Source organism: Passer domesticus, chromosome 30 (assembly GCF_036417665.1).
Source record: "Passer domesticus isolate bPasDom1 chromosome 30, bPasDom1.hap1, whole genome shotgun sequence".
Taxonomy (NCBI): domain Eukaryota; kingdom Metazoa; phylum Chordata; class Aves; order Passeriformes; family Passeridae; genus Passer; species Passer domesticus.
In genome coordinates this window covers 646,140-664,330 of record NC_087503.1, presented here as the reverse complement: position 1 = coordinate 664,330, position 18,191 = coordinate 646,140, and the positions used below count along the sequence as shown (strand labels likewise).

General features: G+C 49.8%; 1 protein-coding gene and 2 long non-coding RNA genes across 3 annotated transcripts; all 3 read right to left on the bottom strand.

The window, feature by feature from the left end:
* Positions 1–93: 93 nt before the first annotated feature.
* On the bottom strand, positions 94–4,634 carry LOC135287552 (TOG array regulator of axonemal microtubules protein 2-like). Its single transcript, XM_064400844.1, has 4 exons — positions 4,447–4,634; positions 2,748–2,853; positions 1,774–2,009; positions 94–250 (listed from the first exon to the last, which is right to left on the bottom strand). Exons 1-4 carry the CDS (start codon positions 4,632–4,634, stop codon positions 94–96), a joined length of 687 nt encoding a protein of 228 aa, XP_064256914.1.
* Positions 4,635–6,758: 2,124 nt separating this feature from the next.
* On the bottom strand, positions 6,759–9,319 carry LOC135287719 (uncharacterized). The gene is made up of 3 exons (XR_010351273.1): positions 9,085–9,319; positions 7,967–8,117; positions 6,759–6,870 (listed from the first exon to the last, which is right to left on the bottom strand). It is a non-coding gene; the product is annotated as an uncharacterized LOC135287719 (long non-coding RNA).
* A 5,778-nt stretch (positions 9,320–15,097) lies between these two features.
* On the bottom strand, positions 15,098–17,650 carry LOC135287717 (uncharacterized). Its single transcript, XR_010351271.1, has 3 exons — positions 17,456–17,650; positions 16,048–16,262; positions 15,098–15,204 (listed from the first exon to the last, which is right to left on the bottom strand). It is a non-coding gene; the product is annotated as an uncharacterized LOC135287717 (long non-coding RNA).
* Positions 17,651–18,191: the final 541 nt, after the last annotated feature.

Here is an 18,191-nt window from a genome sequence, read left to right as displayed (position 1 = left end):
TCATATTTCCTTCAGTTTCCACTCTTGTGGGGTTTTACCTTTATAGCCAGGCACAAAAGGCTTTTCCTGTTTTAGGAGGTGAAATGAAGATCATTACCTTGTGTCCTTGTGACAGTCCTGAGCAAGCTTCCCTGCCACGTGTGCCAGCCTCTCAGCCCTGGCTGTGCCTGCCAGCTTTGTGACTCCAATTCTCTCCATCAGGGACAGGAGGAGCTCGGCCCCACACTTCCGCACCTGGGCGTGGCAGCTCCTGGGAAGGAGAGAGCAAACCCTGGGGCACAGGGAGAAGGAGCAGCAGCATCACAGGCCTTGGCCAGAGCCTGCTCCCTGTCCTTGCTGGGGGAAGGAGGCCTGGCTTCTCCCTGCAACTTTAGACACCGCTAGAAGGTTCTGAACTCAGGTAAACACAAAGCTAGCATTGTACAGAAGGACTGCCTGCAAGGCAGAGGGAGGAATTCAGTCTCCCTGCACTCTCTGATACTCAGCTCCTTTCACAGTATTTACTCTGAGAAAGATTAAGGAAATAGATTACATATGAATGATTTAGAAATTAAGGACAATTCATGCTGACCCATCAGAGGGCAGCCAGTACACAGAGCTGCAGCAGGATTGAGGCTCTTTCCACCCATGATCCCCAAATCTGCAGACCTCTGGGAAGAAACAAATGCAGGGAAAACATGTTGTGGGCCATGAAGTTGCAGAATATCCAGCAATGCAGCCTGTTTCTTCTGTGAGGCTTGGCAACGGATACATCTGAATGTTTTACCCTATTCCAAAGCTGAGGAAAGGAGGGACAGGCAGTTTAGCCAGGCTGTCCTGTTCTAGAGAGTGTCTCTTGGGAACTATCAGGCCCAGCACCAACATTTAAGGCAGCATGTGCTTCAACTGTTCCATGGCAGTCAGGCTGTGAAGGTGCCTTTAAAGTGATTCATCATCCCAAGGCTAACATGAAACATGAGTTTGAATAGAAGGTAGAGTTCTATGGCCAGGACAGTCATACAAGACTCCTTTTGGCAGGAACTGCACCTGCTGTGCAGGCTGTGCCACACCCAGCAGATTGTCCCCCATGTGCTCCACGCCCCAGCAAGTACCCTCCTCCTTTCTCAAGCTAATGGCATCATGAGGAGACATGGTTTTCCCAGGGCCTCTGTGGTTAGTGCTGTGAAATACCAAACACCACTCACAGCTGCAATTGCAATTGTCCCTCTTGCCACAAAAGCACAAGGCTCTATCCTCAGCCTTTGCAGGCACTTTCACTTCCCCACCAGTCACCACAGCTAGGAAAATCTGACAGCCTGGGAGAACTCCAGGAAGCAGCAGGAAGCTGAGTCAGAGGAGCTTTCATTTGGGTATCAGGAAAAAGGTTTTTCACGCAGAGGGTGGTTGGGCACTGGAACAGGCTCCCCATGGCAGTGGTCACAGCACCAAGCCTGACAGAGTTGAAGAAACATTTGGACAACAATCTCAGGCACTTGGTGTGACCCTTGGGCTGTTCTGTGCAAGGCCAGGAGCTGGACTCAATGGTCCTGATGAGCCCCTTCCAACTCCCCATATTCTAAAGTTCTGGGATTCTGAGAACTAATAGGCTGCAGGAGGGCGGAAACAGGTGACAAGAAGAGAGAAATGATGTTGATTGGAGAATGAAGTCACTGAGTTCACAGAAGATGCAGCATACAGGACCCTTCCCTCCCACCATTCCCATTCTCTGTCTCATCCCTTCTCCCTCCCACACACTAGAAGGTGAAGAATATCACTAAAAGAAGAACAACCTACTTGACTCCCATGTCCATGAGAGCAGTCATTGCTCGTGCAGGAGTCACATTTTCCACCATGATCCCCAGGGTCTGACTGGCTGCTTTCTGAACAAATTCTGGGGAGTTGGACACCATCTGCAGAAGGACCCGAGCAACCTCATCCACCTCAGAGTCCATGTTCTTCTTCAAGGTCGCAAAGAGCTCTCCCAGAGTGACAATTGCAGAGTAGGACACCTTGGAACGGAGGTTGGCCACCTGGACAAGTAATGAGGGGAAACATAGGAATCACCTTGAAAAGAAAACCAGTTGCCTTCAACAGACGTCCCAGAAAATGACAACACATCCCACTGTGTCCAGAGGAACATCAAAGTACAGTAAGAGCAGGAGAGCACAAGCACAGAAAGGCTTTTACTCTGGCACCAATTTCTGGTCTCAGACCTGCTTACTGCAGGCCTAAAAAAAAATATTTCATTCAAGTGTTCTACTTAACTCTTCTAAAATGTTCACAGCTTTGATTTTAAGCCCTTTGACTAGAAAACTGAAGCAAGGGCTGCTTTCAAATCATAAAAGCACAAATAATAAAGATAGAAGAGTCAGGTGCTCCTGTTCAAAAAACAACACCAGCAGCTGAAGCACTCAGCCAGGAAACAGAAAACACAGGCTCAGACCCACAGACCAATTTGCAGTGTTGAATTACAGCTTGGGCAGAGACTGGGACTCTGGCAAATAACCTCATTAGTGTCTCAGTTTCTGCATTTGCACATTGCATTATAAAGGCACCACACTCAAAGACACGTGTCAGATACCCGACCTACCAGTAAATACAGCTACATGTACCCACAGATCCTACAGATAGCTAACAGACATTAGAAATAGACGGTCTAAAAGCAGAAATGAAGGCAGACCCTGAGCACACATGGAGACGAACAAGCAGATACCTACTCTACACACCATGTATGAAGTATGTGGGACAATTCAGAACAATGTTCTCACCTCGCTGGTAACTGCCAAGCAAACGTCATGAAGTCTACACAGCAGGACCTCTGAATGGGACCCAGCCAGGTATTTGATGTTGTAGAGTCCCTTCTCCTTCAGCTCCCTGAAAGGCAGAAGATTGATTTTTTCTCTCCACCAAGGCAGCACCCTCTGAGATTATCAGGCTGGCAGCTCAGTCAAACAATGGGAGGTGCTTTTCAAGGAGTACTTAATTTAGTTGTGGAAAAGGTTGCCACAGGATGATGTGGCTGTCAAAAGCCTACACAAATCCAAGAGGTGAATAGAGGGGTTTCAGAGTGGCCATTTAAGCAGACAGCCTTTCTGAAATCTCTGGCACATGATGCCCCCCTGGCACTGCTTCCTAGAAGCTGTAGACCAGACCAAACTGCTGTTTCTTGTCACCTCCCTGTGCCTGTCCCTGAGACACAGTCCCACCGAGCTGTTATTGGGGCATTTTCCTTTTTTGTCAGCCCCAGCAGGCAGTTCAGCACTGAGAGTCTGCACTGGCACTCTGGAGCTGAGTTTCCCCTCTGCCATCTAGGCCTCTCTGTCACCCCCTCCACTCCACCTCACATATTCCCCCAAAAAGCAGCAGGATGTCCCAGAAGATTCCACCCCTGAGCAAGAACTGTTGAAACTCTGGCTTTTCCCAAAACCCCCTACCTAAAACAACCCCCACAACAGCAACGTGTTATTTAAAAGGTGCAAACAACTCTGTCTCTCAGCACTTTGTGCAGGGCCTCAGCTACAGGAAGGAATGTGAGGCATCAGGGCTGCAGCACAGGGCTGGTGACTGATCCCACAGGCACCCCTGAGCATCATCTGGACCCCCTACACCTGCAGAAGCTCTCTGCACCTCACAGGGCACCCATGAGAAATGGGGAAGAGAAAGCAGAAGAGAAAGGACAAAACAAAGGTGACTGCACAAGGAGATGCATTGTGGCAGATTTTTCATGCTCATCCCAGTGTGAATGGAGTCCTTACCCCTGTGTGAATGAAGCATCTACCAGGGAGTGATCAAAAAGACATTAAAAAGAAAACCAATATCACCTAACATTTGTAGGGTTATCACCTCTGGGCCTCCTTCTGCCTGTGTATAATTTTGGGACACATGGTGAGTATTGACAAAACACCTCAGGCCCATATGAAGCAGTGAGAAGGAAAAAGTTGAATTCCAAAAGTGCAAGATTCCTGGAGGATTTCATTTCTTTTTCCTTCTCTTCTGCCATGAGCCCTTCAGGAGTAATGACAGGCTGAGGGACTGGACAGCACAAGTCCCTGGAGGAACTCCCTGGAGCTGCTTCTGGGACTCCCATGCAGGAGGTCACAGGGAGACGCTGTCACCTGCCATTGCTGTCAGCAGTGGGGGCAGAGAGGAATCTCACTCAGTCCCACTGGGCCAGTGGCCCAAGGCACCCAAATCTATACACTCAAAACTTCTGCCATCCCCTCAAGGTTTCCTTTGCAGCTCCATGGAACAACAGGCAAAGCGAGGAAACAGCACGGAGCTGCTGCAGCTGGAGCAGTGCTGCAGAGCAAGGCCAAGAAAAGGCTGCTCTCAAATCTTTATCCTCTCACTGCTCTGGAGTGCCCTTTGTCCACTCTGGGCTCTCAGGGGCTCAGAGGCACTAGCAAGACACAATTCTAACCTACCTTAATGCCAAGAGGGACACAGAGTGAACAAGGCCTTTCTTACCAGTCATCGCTGCCGAGCAAGGAGAGTGCCTCCAGCAAGGAGTGCTGTGGGTCTGGAGAGGCTCTGTCCTTCTGCCCATGCCCACGGAGCGGCTCCTCTCGGCGCTGGGCACCAGTGGCCGTCTGCGAGGTCACTGCAAGGAGAGGGTCGGCCATGGGCGCTGCGGCCCGGGCAAGGCACCCCGCCATGGAGCGGCCTGCAGCCCCATCTCCCAGCCAGGGTTCCCTGTGGTGCCAGCTGGCACTGGCTCAGAGACTTCCCTGCTCTCTGGCTCCTGGGGCTCCTTGCTTTCTCCCAGCCCCCCAGCTGGGCACAGCTCCAGGCTAAACCTGACAATTGCCCCGCAGCCCCAGCTCCCCAGGGCCACAGGTGCCACGGCCAGCGGCAGGTTCCTGCGCCCGCAGAGCTCCCGCTCCCTGCCAGACAGCGCTGAGCAGCAGCACTCGCTGCCCAGGAGGGAACCCCTCAGTGCCCCTCTTGTCTCAGCACCCTGATTTCCCCAGCCCTGAGGACAGGGGCCCTCTGCAGCTCCCTGAGGAGAGACCTGCAGCTGCCTGGAGACAGCACCAAGCCAAGCCTGAACAGGCCAGCCCTGCTGGGCCCGGCTCAATCCTCAGGGAGCAGCTACCAGGGAACAGCCATACCTGACCCTTCCCACCTGACAGCGCCTCTGTTCCCACGGACTGCAAATATTCTAGACAGCAGGCAGCTGAGTGCACATACATTTTAGTATCCCTACTATTGGGAAGGGAGTACTTTATGGATGTTGTTCTTTCCAAACATCATCAATCTGTACACTTTCAGAGGTGCACACTGCCTGTATTTCAAAGATGCTGAGGTGAAATTGGTCATCTAATGGATGTGTTTGCAAACTCAGTAGGTTCTAAGCTTTCTCTTGGAAAAATGTAATTTCCAGACTAGACAGTTGATTAAAAAGGTTTCCAAATGCACTCTGAGGATAAAAATATGCAAATACAGATCCACATTGTTGGCAGACACACTCTCTTGTTGATCAGTTGACCTGGGTTTGCCTTAATTAAATTTTATGGTAAGGAAAAAAACTTACAGGGTATGAAGAAAATCAGATGATAAATGCATTTCTTAGGAAACCCATTTGTCATCAAAAGCACTGCCAATCAAAAATTTCATGTTGTGCACTAAAAAGCTCATTTTCTAATGTGTAGATGAAAACATTTCAGCTGTCTACAATGATGGAGTATAAATATTGCACAGAATCTTGATGAACTGCCCTAGACTTTATAGGGTTTTTGTGCTACCTTGCATATTCTCACCAAGTATGGAGGAACCATAACAAGAGAAATATTCAGACAGGAGCTAATCTGGATGTCACTGAGGTACCCCAGCCACTGACACCAGTGATGTCACTGCAGAAGTCTGTAGACATACACATCTGGATTCAGTATGAATGGAGAGCCACCTCAGGCTAGTTCTGGTCAATTCTGGGCATGGAAGCAGCATCACTAGAAAAGAGCATTGAAGTATTACTCCTAGCTGCCATCTTCTTATCTCACCCTGCTTGGGATCACAGCACAGGCAGGCTGCCCACAAAGGAGAGACAGGAGCCACTAGGGACTATCTGCTGTGTATTTCCTGCAGGCAGCAAACAGCCTGGGAGCAGCAGGCAGCCCCTCCTGGTGTCATCGGCTGCACACGGCCGCTGTATTTGCTGGGTGACACAGGAGGCACTGCTTGTTCCCTCTTGGCACTGCAGGCTGTGGGATGGCAGCAACGAGGAGCCTTCGGGCACTTCTGGGAGCAGCAGCAGCACGACTGCACCAAGCTGCTGACTGCCCTGCAGAGACAGCCCTTGCTGGGATAGCAGAAAAGCTGGCTGCAGAACTGGACAGCAGCACAGGCAGAGGGCCAGATGGTGAGTGAACAACTGATGGTGGTGGTTCTCGCAGGTGCACGGTGAGCACACCCTGGCAGACTGCCCTGCAGCTCACCCTGCAGTCACAGCTGCCTCCTGGCACCAGTGCTGTAGTTTGGACTATCAGGATGGGCAAAAGCCAGAGCTCAGGCCTTTACACTACTTGATTCAGCTCAACTTTCCAACAGAGCTCTAAGAACCACTGCTCCAGCACTCCCAAGCTGGAGTAACTCAAAAGTAGATTTGCTGTTCATTCTCAGGACAGACTATGGACCCAAGATCCCAGATGTGCTGGCTGAGGCAGGAGGCAGTTTGTACTCCTTGTGCAAGGGAAACCCAGTGTGGAGAAAGCTGCCATGGAGCAGGCTTACCTGAGGAGCTGCGTGGGAAGCTGCCATCCCCATGGATGATGGGCCTATTGGGCAGTAAGGACACATTGTCCTGCTTCTTCAAGACCTTCTTCTTCAAGGCACTACCAGGGTGTTTTCTCTGCACTCTAGAAGCTGTGCCATCAACAGGTGGGAGGCTAAAGCCTGCAGGGACCAAAGAGGAGCTTCTAAGTGCAAGGCACTAGATAAGGTAATGATGGAAAGGGTGAGAAAACTTGCCAGAGCTGGGTAACATCTCTTTGTTATCCCAAAGAACTTCACATATAACAATGGCACACTAATATGGGAAAAAGAATCACAGATTCCTAGAAGAGTTTGGGTTGGAAGGCACCTTTAGGCACCATCTAGTCCAACACCTGTGAGCAGGGACATCTTCATCCTGATCCGGTTCCCCAGGGCCCCATGTAAGCTGGCCTTGAACACCTTCAAGGATGGACCAACAACAGCTTCTCTGGGCAAACCCTTCCAGCTTTTAATCCCCTTCCTTTAAAAAAAATATCTCTAATATCTACTTTAAATCTACTCTCTTCTAGCTTCAAACCAAATTGCAGCAATGCTTCCCCTAAGAAACAAGGAAACCCAGTACTGCTTTGTTTTTGTTTTCCTGTTCCAGAGGCTGGCAGGGGAAGTTACCAGAGAAAGTGCAGATAACCTTGCGTGCTGCCCTGGGGCTGAGTGCTGCCTCCTGAGGGCCCTGCTGCCGCCCTCGGGCAGCGCTCACAGCCCTGCAGGCAGAGCCCCTCGGCCGGGATTCAGTTGGGAACGCTGCTTGCTCCCGGGGCTACAACAGAAGCACTGCCTGGGGGCTTCAGCACAGCTCTACAGCACCAGCTCCTCAGCAGGGAGTGGCAGGAGAAGGATCTCTGGTGTTTTCATGAGAAGGAGTTGCATTTTGTTTCTTCCAGGTTGCACCCTGGTTGAAAAGCATTCTTTTGGACTCACCTTGCCTGAAGACTGCTCTCCAGGACAGAGACTGAAGTTCCAGTGTGCTTTGCAAGACAGAATTTTCTACTCTGAAAGACTTTCGAGGTGAAGGGGGGAAACTGATATTCTGTTACTGACTCACTGAGGCCATGGGCAAGACACTTCATGCTCCTGTATTTTTCTTTCAGAAACAGAATTAAATCCCAAGCAAGCTTCCACTCAAATGCAAGTGGAACAGTCCCCCAGTCTGACTGCAACACTGCAAAGGGCAAGCAAGTGGTCAAAAAGGACCACCACAAGTGTAGCCACCACTTACTTGCTTCAGCTTCATCCCCGGGCTCAACTGTCTCCAGAATGGGCTGCAAGGATGTTTTCCTTTGCCTCCTTTTCTTCATCTCTCTCTCCAAAAGCTCTGCATCCTTCCGCTCTAAGTTCTTTTGAGCCAACATGCACAATGCAGCACGGATCTAGGTGCAATGGAAATGCATCATAGACTGTGAGGAGAGACACACAAACCAGACACATCTCCTCAGGAGCACAGAGTCCAGAGTCCACAGAGTGCCATAGGTTTCAATGCAGCTCCATAGACATTCCAAAAGTTTCAGAGGAATGTCTCCCGTCCTCACCTTGGCAATTACAAACAGCCAGGTGGAACATTTCTGTGCCACAACCTTACACTGCTCCAACTGCAGCCTATGTCAGGAAGCCCTGCTTGAAGCATGAAGGTCATAGGAGTGCTCCAAGACAGAGGAAGAGCTGACACGGCCAGTGAGCAGGCAGTTCAGTTCCTACAGGCCATGGCAGGAGAATAAAAACCATGCGCAATATCCAGCAAGGAGGGGTAATTAGCTGTTGCTTAACACTCATGGCCAGGAATTGTAGCTGTTTCTCACTTCCTGGCTTCTGAAGGACTCAGCTCTAAAGGACTCTGAAGGACTTGGTCTCTGACATCAGGAGACCAAAATGGGGAGTCTTATGAAAACAAGCTGCAGAAACACTGCTGTTAATGAGCAGAAAACTTGAGAATGAGAGGGCTGTGACATACAGCCAGAAAGGTAACCAGGAAAAATCAAACTCTCCCATTTTCTTTTGCAGCCTTGCTTACACACAACATTAGAATCTTTGCTTCTCTGCTTCCGAGGATGCACTTTGCTTACATTCACTGATGTGTAGCTTATTCTGTCATTCAGAACTTCTCTAAAACAGCCTTTGCACATAAAGAATGTTTCTGACATGACCTTAGCACCATCTCCAAATCAGGCACCTTGACACCACTGGAAACAGCCAAGCAATTGCTCTCTAGTTGTCAAATATATTCCCAAGAGAATCCACATTGCCCAGGAGAGGATGATTATGATTTTCAGTGACATTTTGGGCCAAGCACTAAACCGCCACTGGAAAGGAATTCTGCTCATCCCTGTCCTTCTCCCTTACCTTTCCAAAACCTTCCCTCAGGTCTGTGTCACGCGTAAGACCAGGATCAGTGTGATGATCCATCTCCTTGGCCCGGCTCAGTGGGAGGCCTGGAAATGAAAGCAAAGGTTTGTGTAAATCTCTGGCAGATGTCAAGCCCCCAAAACCACAATGCTGGACAACAGGCAAGACAGGTTCCAGATTGCAGAGCCCTCAGAAGACACAGAGACTGTGACTGAGAGCAGCAAGGTACAATGCCTAGAGCCTCTCCCAAGGGATGGGCTACTGGCAGCAGACATGACATTACTCTGCTGGCCAGCAGACTGAAACCTGCTGCATGATGAAGGCCCCAGCCCCTGGATGCTGGAGAGCCTCTGTGTCTGACAGAGATGGGTAGAGATGGAGATTGCTCTTGACAGCAATTCTTATCTGCTCTTATTCATGCTGATATTAGTAAGCATCTTCTTTTGGTTCCTAAAAGTCCCAGGTTCTAATACCTGGATGCATTTAGAGCAACATTTTCTTCTCTTTGTTGGAATATTTTAGAGGACATGCAAAGAAAAACTTAGCATTGCAGGAGTGTTACCCAAACATGAACTGTGTTCTTGGCACCAGATAATTCATTTTCCCCAAGGGTTTCCTTCTGAACTGTATGAGACTGGGCCAATTTTGGGCCAGCCTGACTAAAGGCTGATTTTCTAATTGCAAGAAGAACAATGGAGCTCATTCTGAAATACTCTCCAACAGAGCTGTTAGAGCTAAGAGAACTAATTCTTTACATGCCTTCACAGAGGGTAAATTCATACAGCAGCCAAGCAGTTTGAGAGGAATCCCTGTCATAAAATGGGATTCATTCACCCTGTAGAATGCTTCAGTCAGTAATAAAAGTGAGACAGCTAAGGATTAATGATATAGGTCATTTCTAGTCCAGAATGAGTCCAGAAAAAATGTCACCTTCCTTACTGAGCAATACTTCTCCCTAGCTGCATTAAGCATTCCAGCTGCACATCAGCAATTAAGGAGTCATTCCAAAGGGGCCGTACCCAGGATTTGCCAGAACCAACCCGGAGCAAAGGGACCAGGTAATCTGATCTCTTCTTCTGCATCAGCAGAATTATTTCTTCAAGTCTCATCTGTCCCATCATGACACAGCCAGAGATGGCAGAGGAACAACAACAGTGTCATTGGGGCTTTCAACTTGAAAGCATTGGCTGAGCCAGATGCACCAGAGACCGCATTTTGTCTGGCACAATTCCACTTGTCAGGGATCAGGCAAGGCAGGGAGGGAGGACAAGGCAGAAGGCATCTCCTCCCCCAGCCTCAGCCTGCAACACTGACACAGGCAGAGAGAGCCGGGGAAGAGATTTGTCATGGTGAACCTGCCATAGGTGGCTTTGGGCTCGTGCTGTCACAGGATGACAAACTCAGACCCTGCATAGCATGCATCCATTTGGAAGGCTCCTTCTCCCTGACAGGAAAATTTATAGGGACATTCTGTCAGAGGAGGTTTCTCTATTTCTGCCAATACAAGACCAGGCAATGTCCATTAATGTCCATCACATCCCAAAGGGTTCAGCTCAGAAAGTGCCCCAAGGAAAGGTTTTCTGCTACAAAAGCAGGAGGAAGAAGTGGGAACATTTCTCATTTTGTGCTAAATGCCTTGTTTTCCTTACTAATTGTGACATTAGGAAGGCTGCAGGGAGATAAAAGGCATGTGCAGAATGGAGAGGAATATTTCCTTTTCCTGCACTGCATTTCCAGGGCCACAAGGTACCACTCCAGCTCCTGCCACTCAACACTTCAGACTGCAGGAATTTTCACTGCACTGCCAGAGAACATTCCCAGTGACTGGACTCTGAGAGAGTCCACTGAGCCCGTCAAGCAATTGAATGCATTTAAAGCAATTTTAAAAAGAATGAGTTTTAATCAAGCTTTCCAAATGTCACCTCTGAGTCAAGACCACAATGGTCATTTTAGGACAGACATGCCCTGTACCTACCTGCATGTTCAGAGTTCTCCTCCTTGCTTCTGCTGCTGGATCTTGGCCTGCAGAAAATGGAGGACAATGAACATGTGAGGAAGTAGAAAGAGAAAGGAGGGAATGGCTGTACCATGAAAGAAGGAAAACCGCCATAAGATGGGCACTCTGATGAAGGAGGAAATGCAGCACAGAAACACACCAGGATGCAAAAATGATTCATTGTCCTTAAGCTTTCCATTGCGGGAATCACAGAGAGCTGGCCAAGCTCTGTGTGAAACAATAACCAAGTCCAGCAGAGGACCCATCTTGAGGTGCTTTGAAACCCTGCCTCCTCTTCCCCACCACCACCTCTGCTCTTGGCACATTGGTGTTGGCTTTGACATTGTGCTGGATCATCACAGATGGGCAAAATGCCTAAATACATGGGACACCTGGCTGTGCAAAATAACCACACTTTGGGATGGGAACACACAGGTGAACAGCACACTGCAGCAGCAGCAGACACCTTGGCTTACCTCATCTCCTGGGACTCCTGGGATTCCAGCTGCGGAGAGCATTGCAGAGAGCCCGCAGCACTGCCAAGAGGGGGACTTACTGCCTTGCCTGTGGGGGGGATCAGAGGTGGTCCCAATAACCCCTTCTTCATATCCCCTCCACTGGAATACAGCAAGGAAGCCTGCAAAGAGTAGAACACAGTGCTCAGATCAAGCATGCAGCCTTGTCCCCATTCATGCCTCAAGACATTTAGGAATGCATTTAACTGGGACCTGGCAGGAAAAGTCAAGGAAAACTGATGGAGCAGCTTGGCCCAGGATGGGGAATGTTGACCTAGGAAAGGAAAGTGGTGAGGGAGATCCCAGGGCACACATTTGGCAACTCTCCCGTTGTGCTCAGTTTTCTGCATTCCCAGCTGGCATTCACATATTTGACATCAAAATGTTCTGAGGTGCCACTGCGTCCACCTGGAGGATAGGGTGTCATGGGAATGGGTTTAGATCACTATTCTCTCCCTGCCCCTAAGGTACCTCACAGCCAGTGCTGATCTCCAGTCATGTCCCCACAAAGCCATTCTGCAGGAGGCCAAAACCTGCTCTTCTCAAGCCCCTCATTTCTTCTGCTGCTGCCCTTCCCTCCTACACTTCCCCAGCAGCCTTTGAGCCCAGATGCTGCTGCTGAGCTCGCAGGATGCTCGCTGCTCTCCAACCCCAACACATCCACCATCTCAGCCTCACTGGCTTTCAGGATGTTCAGCAGAGCTCCCCGACCTGCTGCTCTCTGCAAGGTCTCTGCCTGCCCAAGTTCCTCCAGGGCCCCCATGCCATGGCCAGGAATGGGAATGGAGGCAGCAGGGGCAGATGCACACTCTTTGTTTGTATCCCATCCATTTCTGGGCCAGCTAAAGAACCAAATCAAGACCTGTTCAGCTTCAGTGAGAGGGACAGTTCCTGTCACGGAGACACTGGACCCTTTCTCAGCAAGGCTGAAATCAAGTAGCCAAGCCTTTGATTGGACATTTTGTCTACCAAAACTCTTGTTCATCTGCCTCCTCTGCACCCCATGGCAAACCCAAAACAACTGCAGCTCCTGGTCCTGCTGCCAAGGCAATTGTGTGCCTGGGCTCTGGGCTGCTCTCCCCATGGCCACTTCCCACCCCTTCCCTCTGGACAAAGCCATGCCACAGCACACAGCTGCCCAGAAGCTGATGATGTCTAGAAATAGCAGCAGAGACAACTGTGCAGAGGGCATGGCTGTACAAGTCAAAAGCTGAGACAACCTGGAACTGACTTTGCAAGACTGCCTGCTCCAGCAAAGACCTTTTTCCATCCCAACCAGACACAGCTGAGAAAAAACACCACCAAGACATAGACATGGCTCACAGATACCCATAGGTTACTAAATCTAGAAGGACAGCTTGTCCAGATTGGACAACTTTAGCTGCTCAACTTTAGCTGCTGCTGGTGTTTTCTCAGCCATGAGACAGAGGAAGAACCACAACAGAGCCCAAAAACCATTCAAACACCTCTCCTGTTATTGACACATGCTGAGGATATGAAGTCTGCACTCCACAGCCACTGCAGAGACAGCCTGAAGCACAGTGTCCAGCTGAGCTCTTCTTTGGCTCAGCTGCTTCCCTGAGGTCACACCACAGGAAAAGATCTCCAATCTCTGCCTCCAGCACATAAACTGAAAATCTACTGCACAGGACGTAGTTTGCTCTCCTTACCTTATAACATTTTTCTTCTGAACTCTGCTCCTGGTGTTTTCTACTGTCATTATCATAGCCAGTGCCAATGTCCTTGTTCTCTTTCTCCATGCTGTACATTTTATTATTGTTAGAAGAAGGAGAGCTGATCCTGATGGGAGGTAATGGCTTTGAGGGAAGAAGCGAAGAGGGACATGGCCGGAAAGACTTGGAGAAAATGAACCTAGTCACGCCTGCAAAGTGGAGGAATTTTCACTGCACCACCAGAGAACACTCCCAGTGACTGGGCTCTGGGAGAGTCCACTGAGCCCATCAAAAAACTGAAATGCATTTAAAGAAATTTTTAAAAGAATGGGTTTTAACCAAGCATTCCAAATGTCACCTCTGAGTCAAGACCACAATGGTCATTTTAGGACAGACATGCCCTGTACCTACCTGCATGTTCAGAGTTCTCCTCCTTGCTTCTGCTGCTGCATCCTGACCTGGAGAAAATGGAGGACAATGAACACGTGAGGAGGTAGAAAGAGAAGGGAGGGAATGGCTGTACCATGAAAGGATGTAAACATTCTTAGCATGGGCACTCTGATGAATGAGGAAATGCAGCACAGAAACACACCAGGATGCAAAGCTGATTAATTTTCCTTAAGCTTTCCATTGCGGGAGTCACAGAGAGCTGGCAAAGCTCTGTGTGAAACAATAGCCAAGTCCAGCAGAAGACTCATCTTGAGGTGCTTTGAAGCCCTGCCTCCTCTTCCTCACCACCATCAGTCATTCCTCAACTTGCATCCTAACTCCCCAATTCTGCTGTCTCTCCTTTTGGAGCCAAGTGGTTCCTACAGCCACACTGAAGCAGCAAGAGCTGCTCAGCTGAGACACGAGACTGTATGGAGGGCAGCTACTTTTGTACAGGTGCCAAAGCTTGACTTTGCCTGCTCGTGCCTTAACCTGGTGACAGTCTCATGCTACATGTGGTCAGAGCACTGCTGTCTCCCGAGAATGCTATGACACCTCCTGGCTCTTTCAAGAACAAAAAGGCTTTTTCCAACTCAGCTGCTAGGGGAGGATATTCAGATTGCACTTTAAAAGCCCTCCCAAAGATGTCCAATTCAAATGATACTTCTGTGTCTCCTTCTTTATTGTTATCACTCGGATAAGCTTGACAGCTACATTTTCTCTCCCATATCCAAGCCAATATCTTTCCATCAGGTACGGTCCTGTAACTCTTGTCTACCACCTTGCCCGCTTTGATCTTAAGCCCAGATCAAAATATTAAACATTGATCAGATTATACATCTATACCCCAAAACTTCTCTGGCATCTCATTTCACAGTGGAGGCCCAGGCACAGAGAAATTATTCCTGATGTTTACAGAAGCAGCACCTGAATTTGCAGACCCCTCTCCAATAGCCAGTATTGGCCCATACATAATCTCATGGGTGCAGAAGTTAACAGTCAAGAATGACAGCATTCAAATATCTGCAGGACCCAGACCCAAGCAATTCACTTCCCAAAAAAGAGCACAACCATTACAAAGGGAATCAATAGCCAAGTGCAGCAGAGGACCAATCCTGAGGTGCTTTGAAGCCCTGCCTCCTCTTCCCCACCACCACCTCTGCTCTTGGCACATTGGTGCTGGCTTTGACATTGTGCTGGGTCATCATAGATCGGCAAAATGGGGAATACACAGAGGTTTGCCTAAATACATGGGACACCTGGCTGTGCAAAATAACCACACTTTGGGATGGGAACACAGAGATGAACAGCACACTGCAGCAGCAGCAGACACCTTGGCTTACCTCATCTCCTGGGACTCCTGGAATTCCAGCTGCAGAGAGCTTTGCAGAGAGCCCGCAGCACTGCCAAGAGGGGGACTTACTGCCTTGCCTATGGGGGGGATCAGAGGTGGTCCCAATGACCCCTTCTTCATATCCCCTCCACTGGAACACAGCAAGGAAGCCTGCAAAGAGTAGAACACAGTGCTCAGATCAAGCATGCAGCCTTGTCCCCATTCATGCCTCAAGACATTCAGGAATGCATTTAACTGTGTCCTGGCAGGAAAAGTCAAGGAAACTGATGGAGCAGCTTGGCCCAGGATGGGGAATGGAAAGGGAGATGATGAGGGAGAGACCATGGCACATATTTGGCACCTCTCCCATTGTGCTCACTCTTCTCCAAAAGTGGCTTCATTCCCAGCTGGCATTCACATATTTGACATCAAGGTGTTCTGAGGTGTCACTGCCTCCACGGGCATTTTGGATGTCATGGGAGAGGCTTTATAACTCCCTGTCCCTAAGGTACCTCACAGCCAGTGCTGATCTCCAGTCATGTCCCCACAAAGCCATTCTGCAGGAGGCCAAAACCTGCTCTTCTCAAGCCCCTCATTTCTTCTGCTGCTGCCCTTCCCTCCTACACTTCCCCAGCAGCCTTTGAGACCAGATGCTGCTGCTGAGCTCTCGGGATGCTCGCTGCTCTCTAGCCCCCACACATGCACCATCTCAGCCTCACTGGCTTTCAGGATGTTCAGCAGAGCTCCCTGCCCTGCTGCTCTCTGCAAGGTCTCTGCCTGCCCAAGTTCCTCCAGGGCCCCCATGCCATGGCCAGGAATGCGAATGGAGGCAGCAGGGGCAGATGCACACTCTTTGTTTGTATCCCATCATTTTTGGGCCAGCTAAAGAACCAAATCAGGACCTGTTCAACTTCAGTGAGAGGGACAGTTCCAGCCAGGGAAAAGGTCTGAGAGCTCTGCTGACAGCACAGAAACTGGAAATTGACCACACTGCACTTAGCTTGGTCTCCTTACCTTATATCCTTGTCCCTCTGAACTCAGCTCCTCTTCTTTTCTCATGTTCTCAGCATAGCCAATGCCATCTTTCCCATTCTCCTGCTCTCCGCTGCATATCAGGCTTGGCTTGGTAGAAGGAGAGCTCTTCTGGATGGGAGGCAATGGCTTGGAGGGAAGCAGCATAGAGGGACTGGCCAGGGAAAACCTCTTGGCAAGAGGGTAGCCAGACAGGCCTGCAAAGTGGAGACACAAAATATAACTGAAACCAAAATGCAAACCCAAAGCATCTGAAGCTCCATATCTCGTGGGACACATTCCCTGCAAACTTCTAAAGAGCTGCACAGGGCTACATTCTCTTGCTGGCAGACACTTGAGGCAGGACAAGGGAAAACTCTGACCTACTTCCACAGGGATGCTACAGGAGCACCCTGGCCTCTGGGCTGCCCTGGGACAGCAGGGAGCCCAGAGCCCTGTGCTCTCCAGCAATGGCTCAGCTGCACATGCACCCTCCTGCTCCTCTCCCTGCCCCACAGCTGAGCAGCCCTCCAGCTCCACGGGGCACTGGCAGCAGCACAGCTCATTGCAGGGGCACATGCAGGGCACAGCTGTTCCCTGGCAATGTGCACAGGCTCTCTGGGCTGCCACAAGACCCTCCCTCCCACCTGAGATTGGCCCAGCTCTACCCCCTCACCTCTGTGTGAGGCTGAGCCATGCTCACAAGGGAAGAAGTGAGTTAGGTGAATTCCCACCTTTATCATTAACATATCTAATGGGTGTGGCACTCAAGGGGAATAATTTTTCATTTTAGAGAAAATTTATTTGGGTTCATTTTTCATGGAACTAGCCTGCATTTAATTCCTATGAACAGTATGGAGCTGGCAAGTCTGAAGGGAAAAGGCGAAGGCTCCAATGATAAGAGGAGAAAATATTCCTTCTTCAGTCTGGCCTGTGAATCCACAGGAAAAACCCACACCGCTGTGACTGCTATTTCTGTAAACCACCAAGTCCTGTCAGCAACAGGCAGGCCTTATTGGTGTTTCTGTAGCACTGTAATACCATCCTCAGGGTTGGACCTGACCAGCAAGCAGAGGAAGAACGGGAAATTTATCTGTAGTGAGACCTGACATTGATGGCAAGGAAAGCAACAGGACTTGCATCTCATGACCATGTCCAGTCTGTGCTCAGCTGTGGCCACAGTCCCTGTCCTGGCTGACAGTATGAGTGATTTGGCTGCTGTCAAAAAGGAGAAAGCAGAGTAAACTAATGACAGAATGTTGTGATGCCATGGGCGTCCTTGCAGGATCATCTGTATCTGTCAGCCACCTACTCTGACCCAGAACTGAGCCCCATGGAGCAGTTTTCCCTGAAATATGGTGGGATTGTTTTTCCATTTGGCTTCAGCCTTTCAGCTCCTTCCTATGCTCACCTTTTCCTTCAGAGGTTTTTCCTTTTCCAGTAAACTCCATCTTTGAACCCGTGCTTCTGCCTGGCAGAAGGATCTGGGTTTGAATTTGGGAGCACTCTCAGTGTAGCCAGCGACAGGAGCTTGGTGCCCAGCCTCAGAACAAGGCCGGGTGACTCCGATTGCCAGCGCTCGGCACAGAGAGGCAGAGCCAGACGCGTCTGCTGCCGCTGCGGCCGTGCCAGCCACAACCTTCACAGCCTTCACAGCCCCAGCGTGGGGCTGCCCCTTCGTGACACAACAGCCCATGGGGCTGCCCCTTTGTGATGCACTAGCCCGTGGTTCTCTCATTTCCATGGCTGCAAAACCCCACCCCAACTCCATCCCTTTCCCTTCCCTTCCCAAGGGCAGCCAGCCTTAAGCCCAGCCTGGCCACGCCTGAGGGTTTCACACTGTCTAGGAAGTAAACCCTCTCCAAAGCTACTTTTCAAGTCCTTTATTTCTGGAATTCCCACTCAGTTCTGGGTTGCAGCTGGTTGGTGTGGGAATTGGTTAATTTCTCTTCACATCAAACAAAGTGCTGGGACACAAACAATGGCACCATGCTGTGGAAGTTAAAGCAGCTCTGCACTCCCCAGTAGATGAGCCCACAATTCAGCTGGCCGATAGCTTTAGGGAACAAATTGACCATCCAAACATTCCACTTTTGCTCTGCTTCATTGTTCCAGTGGTTTATTTCCTGCTTTCTTGATTGCAGAGA

What these genes read in the sequence shown, in the direction of transcription:
- LOC135287552 (XM_064400844.1), bottom strand. Translation starts at nt 4,634, where the DNA reads ATGGCGGGGTGCCTTGCCCGGGCCGCAGCGCCCATGGCCGACCCTCTC. An exon ending in GCTTGGCAGTTACCAGCGAG is followed by an intron (nt 2,010 to 2,747) that starts GTGAGAACATTG and finishes TTACTTGTCCAG; the next exon opens with GTGGCCAACCTCCGTTCCAA. An exon ending in CTCATGGACATGGGAGTCAA is followed by an intron (nt 251 to 1,773) that starts GTAGGTTGTTCT and finishes TCTCCTTCCCAG; the next exon opens with GAGCTGCCACGCCCAGGTGC.